General features: G+C 36.9%; 1 protein-coding gene across 1 annotated transcript; it reads right to left on the minus strand.

Annotated features, from left to right (window-relative positions):
- Nucleotides 1–6: 6 nt before the first annotated feature.
- SOCS6 (suppressor of cytokine signaling 6) lies at nucleotides 7–2470 on the minus strand. Its single transcript, XM_009290862.2, has one exon. The coding sequence runs from the start codon at nucleotides 2232–2234 to the stop codon at nucleotides 630–632; it is 1605 nt and encodes a 534-aa protein (XP_009289137.1). The 5' UTR covers nucleotides 2235–2470; the 3' UTR covers nucleotides 7–629.
- Nucleotides 2471–7864: the final 5394 nt, after the last annotated feature.

Below are 7864 nucleotides of genomic sequence, written 5' to 3' on the forward strand. Positions count from 1 at the left end.
AAGGTGTTTTTTTTTTCCCAAAGATACGCTGCATAACCATGTTCTTATCACACAGCTCTGTCTATAAGTTCTACATCAGGGCATATCTCTATAGAAATTTATAATTAAGATACTAGAAATTTTTTTTTAACATAGATGTAAATTCTGTAATTTAGAATACCAATATGTTTTTTATCCACGATCATTTTTTGTTTAAACAGGCTATTTTAAAGGAAAAAAAAATTCCATTCAGAAAGTTTCATTTGACTTTTACTTATGGTTGAATACACATGAAATGTGCTTTCAATGCATAAAAATCACAGTGGATAGCAGCAAAGGACTTGGGGGAAATTAAGGAGAATTTTATCATTCACATTGTGATTAATCTGCACATTGATGAAAGATAGCTATTTCACACTTCTAAAAATAAACTTAAAATCATTCTTTCAAAAAAAAAAAGCCCCCAAAATACACAAAAAACCCCAAAACAAACATAAATCCAAATGCATTACTTTTCTTTTACACACAAAAATGAAATACTTCTATGGCAGCAAAAGATTTTGATAATAATGAAAGTCTGTAAACTGTAATTCAATCTCTTTTTGTTGTTGTTGTTCCCAAAGTGCAAGATGCAAGATTCCCATAAGCTTTCAGTAGTGCTTTTCCTGTAAGTAATCCTTCATTTTGTTTGGCAAAGGCAGTTTCTGAATCAGGTCTATTCTGGTGTACTGACGTATTACAAAACGACACAGATATTGTAAAGAACGCACCTGCATAAACCGAGATACTGGATTTGTCAGTCTCACTGGGTAAGTTGCAGATCCAGGCAGTCGGGATCTCGAATAGCAGAAAGCTCCATTTTCAGAGTCCCTGATTGAATGTTCAATTAAGTCAACTATAGATGTATGTCCCTCCACATCTGGTTGTTCATAAAAGCTAAACCTACCATTTGAGTGTTCAATTCTAGTGTGAAGAGTTTTTCCATGGGAACGAAAACTCAAACTTAAAAGATAACGATCATCAGAACTATCTCGAACAAGAAACGAGCCATCAGGCACATTAGCTAATTTCCCCTCTGCCTCCCAACGTGTAATGGGGCCCCAGTACCACCCTTGTTTCGCAAGTTTTTTCAGTTCTTCTGTGAGACTTGTCACAACCATAGGACCACTGTTCTGTACAGAATCATAAACTCTTCCAACTCCAGGGGCAGTGTTAGGATCAAAATTCAAATGGCAGCGCATACTTTCAGCCACGTGGGCATCTGTGCCATTCAATCCACTGAAGTTCCTTTGGATTTGATTATTCTGCATTGGAGGTAGCAAAGGTGAGAGTGGAGGGACATCGCTGTGATTAACTCTTGGGCTTTGCAACATGACTCCTGTGGTACCAATCAACAAACCATTCACCGTCTGGTCCACAAAGATATCTGGTGCAACGACTACATCCTGATCCACTTGGCTCTCTTCTTCATGGAAAGCATTTCCCCCCACTTGAGAAGAAACAGTTGAAACTTCCATGGGTGAGGAACTATCCAGACAGTAACTACGTGATCCTTCCAAAGGATACATTCCCTCATCTAAAGGCACAGTATACTGAATGTAGTCCTGAGGCATTAATCCAATAACTACAGGCACATGTTCATCAATATGAAGATGCAAGTCCCCGTTCTGAGATTCTGTATTTTTTAATGCATTGTTTTGTTCCTGGAACACGTTGTCTGACTGCAAGTCATGGAAGTCCTTTCGAACGCCATTCAGTGCTGGGCTTGGATTAGAGGAATGGACCAAGGCCTTGACTTTCACTTCCATTTTGATGCAAGTCTCTTCTGAATTTGTAGGTCGAAGGGGCCACGGAGTTGGACTGTAATGGTGATTACGGAGGGAAGTGGATCTCAGAGGTCTTTGAGCTCGCACATCTTTGAAGGTTATTGGAGCAGATGAAGAAGAAAAGGTGTCATCATCTGCAGAGCTTACAGATGGTGTGCTGCCTTTGCCTTTCTGTTTTTGTTTTGCCGAAAGCCTCCTTTTTAACGTACCCATTAAGCTTTCACTTTTTGATCTATTTTTGCCTCCTTTTTCATCTTCACTATTGACTTCACAGCTAGCCAAATCTTTACCATAGCAGCTGCCAAACAAGGAGTCATCTTTTCCAAATTCACTTAACGATGGCTGCTGAACCACTACAAAGTCGCTTTCATCTTTACTTTTATTTAAGTTAAAGGACTTGCGAATTGTTTTGAGACTAATTTTCTTCATTATGACAAGTTACCAAGTCTGGCTGATCAGCAGTGCTTGTGGTGATATAGCCCTAACACATGCAGAGCAGCTTCTGCTTCATTTATGTGTTTTATCCAGCCTCATTTAACTTCAAGAGCCATTTCCTGGAAACAAATAAAAAACAATTAACTTCACAAAAGAAATATTTTAAAAATTATCCATAAGGGTTTCCCCCCTCTCCAAACAAAACAGAAATTGCAGTACTTAAATAACGGGCATCAAATAAAAGTAAATATAGAGAGCTAATTTGGAAAGGAATCAGGCTCAAAAAATGAATCTGCTACATCTGCCTTGGAAATTTCCACAACTTTTTTCTGCTTTTAGCATGCTATTTTTTTAAATATGCACACATTACATCAAACTCATAGGCATACATATTTAATGCACGTATATAAAATTTTCAAGCACAGAAACACCCCTCTCTTTCAGAAGGCTCCTAAAAAATCCCCACAAAAATAACTATAGAAGATAAAACTATAGAAGATATTCTATCCGACAGGATTCCTACATACAGGTTAAACTGTGATTAGTCCTAAAAACTTGGTCTTACAAGGTCATACTTTCTTTACGCAGGGAAGTCGAGCGATATTCAAATAGTTACATCATTACAGGAAAACTAACTCCAGTCAAAAACCAGAAATTAACAGCAAAGTAACATCTGTTTAGAGCAAACCATAGAAGTCCCCTCCTGAATTTCTATGAAAGAAAAGTGATTTCCAAACTCCTTTAGGTATAGCGGAGGTCACATCACAGGCTCTCCTTGCCTAGTACTATTACAGCTTTTCTTTCTCCAGTACTTCTGCCAAGACTAAGTGAACACATCTGCTCAAGTCCCAGTCAACTCCTCACACCTGGCGCCTTCTGGAGTCATGTACCCACCCCCTCCATAAATTTGACTTTTCAGCTTGTTTTTTTGGGTTTGGGGTTTTTTTGGGTTTTTGTTTTGGTTTTGGGGTTTTTTTTTAAATTTTTAGTGTCTGTTAGACCTTCCAAAGCAAGCAGCTCTGCAGAGAGCGGAAGAACAAGAAGGGAAAGAAAAGAGAGGGAAGTTGCTGCTGCCACAGAAGTAGGTACTACAGTTAGTAGTAGTCATTTTTCCATGTACCTCCAAATATATGTTATGTTAGCAGCACAAACTGCAGCAGTAAGCCTGGCACCAGGCTAAGCATGGCAAGCTGGAGGAGTCTAAGAATCTTTCAAGTGATCTTCCAAGTTTGGGAGGCTGAAGGGAAAGTAAAACAGCCCTTATGTACACACTTCCCACTTTTCTCCCATGGTATCACAATATAAGCAACTGAGAAAAATAGTACAATGACCTGAATTAAGTTTAGTTGATAAAATATGATTTTCTTAAATAACCATTCAAAAATAGCATAAATGCATGTAAGTAAAATGATTACTATAATGAAACAGCAGTCCATTGACTATTACTTGTCCAGCCCAACTTTTGTGGTCTTCAAGTACACAAAGGCTAAAGGATCTTATCCAAAGCAAACTAAAAGACAACGTAAGGCATCTAAGGATTCTGAACTTCAAAATACCTTGAAAAATTTTAAGTAAAGCCCTGCTGCTGGGGGGTTGAACACCGTTCTCATAAACAGCAGAAGCACTAAAGCTTGATTTACTTGGATTTGTACCCGAGTCTTATCTTCAAATTCCCTACACTATCTGCATCACCCTACCTCAAAGACCTGTTCTGTCTTTGCCATAACCTCCAACATTTCCCAGGTCCATCTTTAGAGTATCATCAGCTCTTCCCATTTCCTTTTCTTAATTACCAAACTAAACAGCAATTTCCTTTCCTTTCTCTCAATGGTGAGAAACTAAAAGGTTTCTCTTCTGCCTGTAAACTGATTTACTTGCCATCAGCAAAGAACAAACATGCCCAAAAAACTTGTTTCCTAAACAAACAAAAAGATTAAGAACCAACTCTTGCTATAAATGAATATTAAAACCTTAAAAAACAGGACCAATATTTTATTAGAAGTTCACTGCTTATTTTCCACTTTTAACATGACTCCTGTGGTACCTGAGCTCTGACACCTTAAAAAAACGTATTCCACTTACGCAATTTGAAGATGAGACTGATACATGCATATGTATTTTCAAAGGTTAAGACATTACTTTTATATTCCTTTTCTTATGACAGATACATGCAGAATCATAACATTTCATGTTTTAAAATACTGATATTTAATATAAGCTCCATATGTTTGGAATAATTGGGAAATATGGAAGTACTGAAAACCAAACGTGAGCAGAATACATTTAGTGGGTTTTAGATGCCTGAAATCTGGCGTAACAGAATAACAGACAAAGTACAGTAATTAAGAAAAAGCTAGATACAGATAAAGGGAGTTACATGTCAATTAAAAGTAGACTCGAAATGCCTTGTTGACCTTTATTCCTAAACCATTTGGATTTTGCTATCTTACCAATCTACAGTACTCTTTTCATCGCATGTAACTAAATGAACCTACAAAATGAGTGAAAAATATAACTTCAGGATTCTACACTGCTCCTAAACTGACAAAGTCAGAGTGTTTGTTCATTCGATAAATTTAACTGTGCCTTTGTGTATGTAGTACCAGAAGCCTGGGAACCCTCACATTAGCCCCACTTGTGAAATCCGCAATGTTCTCCAACTGCTTCTAACATCCACAAGCTGATACTATTTCCACTTTACCAGATACGTTTCCCCATCCTTGTGGGAAGTACATCATACTGTTTGCAATTCCTAACCCTAAAAAAGCAAGCATGAATAAAATCTGCCTTCTAAAGTAGGGAGAAAAATAAAACAACATTATCACATTGCTGATTGAGGAGAGAACATTTATAGAGTCCCAAACTGTCTGGTTCACCAATTATTTTTTTTATTGGTGTGTTTCAAAAGAATAAGTTACCTAAAGTTTGACTGAAGGAACTAACTTCAGCTTCTCCATAACTAAAAGACTAAGCGAGTCACTTGAACGAACAGATTTTTATCACGTACTAGTCCTTCTGTAGCAAAATGTGGTTTTTTTACAAATGAAAAACCAAAATCTAAAAATAATCTCAACAGATAAATCTCTATGCCAGCATATAGAGAAGTCAAAATTTTGTACTTTCAGAGTGACTACTGAGCCCACTTGAGCACAAAAGTATTTTACATCTGTCAGCCTACCTTAGTAGCCAATATCTTTATCAAGCAAAATGCATGATTGTCCAAATGCACGATTCATTACTTCTATCATTTTAACATTTCATATAAAGAAATAATAAAAGTTCAAATATAAACCACAAACAACATGCATATATCCAGAAGTCCAGCTCATTCATCCAGGAAAAGACAATAACATCTAGTGAATGACAGTCTGGGTCAAAGCTCTCTGAAGTAAACTGAACACGCTTACAGATGAGAGCAAGCCTCTAAACAAGTCTTCCATATGAGAACCACTCTACTTTATGACATCTCTTACACAGGAGATGCAGAAGACAGGAGAAAGCAAATATACCCTGAAGTCAAAATACCCTAACTGATCCAGATACTCTTCTTTCTTTGCACGTACTTAAAAAAACTGCCAGTAATTCTGCATTGCATATTAATGTGTTTAAAAGCGCTGTATAAACAGCCCTCAATATAAGATGCACTCATACACTTGCAAGTGTAGAATTTTCCACTGTCTACATCTAGAAGAGCTGAAACAGAAAAGCCCAGCATGCACCCCCTTCCTGGAATACATTAAAATGAGCTACTCAACTTCTTCACAACCCTCAGCACTGCAACAGCTTCGCTAGTATTTTGTACGAATTATGGCACCACTGAAGTCTCCCACTGATGTGCTCTTCCAGTGCCATCTGCTGTACAGTGAATTTAGACAGCCTAACTAGAGACACCTGTAGAAATTCTGCTGGCAGGTATTTGTGACTCTAAACAGGCTCTGAACTATGCCAATGTACTCCCAAAGCCTGGTGGCTACGTATGCAGAAATACCTGGAACACACAGGTGTTGTGTGTGAGAGAATGAGATGGTAACACACAGAATGAAGAGTCAGAATGAAATTCTGACTTAGGAACTTACATCACAAATTCTGCATCTTGAAATCTTTAAAATTACGCAGGTTGACAAAACACAGGCCTCCTGACAAAAGCTACCTGGACTACCAGATTACTACCCAGCAAACACCATGGTCCCCTTTGTGTTCATAAAAAAATAATCAAAACTAAATTTGCGCGCCTCATTTTGAAGTGAAGAACAACATGTACTAATCACATACAAATGTGAAATTATTAGCAAAGAGATTTAAAGCTAAAACTTTACTCTGCAGGCTGCTTCTCAGAAATCTGAAGAGCAGGTCACGCAATCATATATTAATTGTTATTATGGTGGCCAGCACCGATTTATGAAAAACTATGAAAGCTTAAAAACAGTTTGTGCAAATCTAGTTTGAATATTCAACACTTCAAAGTAGTTTCAGTCTGATGCTACAAAAATGGTTTCAATGGACTATAATCACATAGCTATCTCAATGCAGTGTTTGCAAAAGTACACCAACAAAAAGTTTGATTATTTGTATTTATATGGCCTTTATTCTTTTTTTATCTTTTTCACACTTTTAGGTTAGGTGCACTCATTTCCAGAGACAAATACTATAAACAATGTTGCCAGAATACACTACCACAAAACTAAAACAGCATTAACTTTTAGAGTTGGGACAGAAACCACCATACTGGAAACAGAGCAAAATACAACTCATGGTTGAATGAAGAATTGGCTTTTAAAAATTTTTAATTACCATCACAAAAATGGCTTGGAACTATCAATCAATGCTGCTTCAGATAACTTAGACTTTCCTAAAATAAATGTCACCCTGCTCATTTATTTCCACAAAGTGAAGCAGTGGAGCATTAAACTTGATTTTTTGGAACGCACAGCTGCATTATTCCTGAAAAGTCTGGCTTTTCATTAGAAATATATAATCTTTATTCTTATACTGAATCACAGTAAGACTTAAATCATTTACAACTTCAAGTTAAGCAGATCTTGCTTCAGAACATTTGGCACAACTGTGCATGGAGCTAAACAGAAGAGAATAATGTAGACAGTTGAGGAACAATCATGAAAAGTATGTATCTGGAGATTTAGAAGTTCCAATTTGACAAAAAGAAAAAGCTTTTTCACCATGACGACAGTCGGGCAGTAGAAGACGTTCCCCAGAAGTTGTGTAGTCTCCATCCTTGTAGGTTTCTAAGATCCAACCACATAAGGCCTGAAGAAACCTTGTCTGATCTCAGGGCTGAGGGAAGGTTGGACTTGAGACATCCTGATGTCCTTTTCAAACTTTACATAATTATCCTCAATTCTATGACTTTAAAAATTGCGAGCTGTCTTAAATTTAGTTAAACAATATTTTAGATCTATTTTTAATAAAAATTCCATGTTTGAAAATATCTAGGACCTTAATTTCCAACTTCAATGCAGTACTACAGATTTGTTAACTATTTCCACTGGTGAGCAGAAGAACATTCAGCTTATAAAGAAAATGTAAAAGTTAGAATTAACTGCAAATGTTGTACTACCGAGTGGTTTTCTTCCATGGAATCATAGCACATACTTCAAATTTATTGT

Source organism: Aptenodytes forsteri, unplaced genomic scaffold, assembly GCF_000699145.1.
Source record: "Aptenodytes forsteri isolate BGI_AS27 unplaced genomic scaffold, ASM69914v1 Scaffold45, whole genome shotgun sequence".
Classification (NCBI taxonomy): domain Eukaryota; kingdom Metazoa; phylum Chordata; class Aves; order Sphenisciformes; family Spheniscidae; genus Aptenodytes; species Aptenodytes forsteri.

Bases quoted from the DNA above. Each gene is read 5' to 3' on its own strand.
- SOCS6 (XM_009290862.2), bottom strand. From the start codon at position 2,234: ATGAAGAAAATTAGTCTCAAAACAATTCGCAAGTCCTTTAACTTAAAT.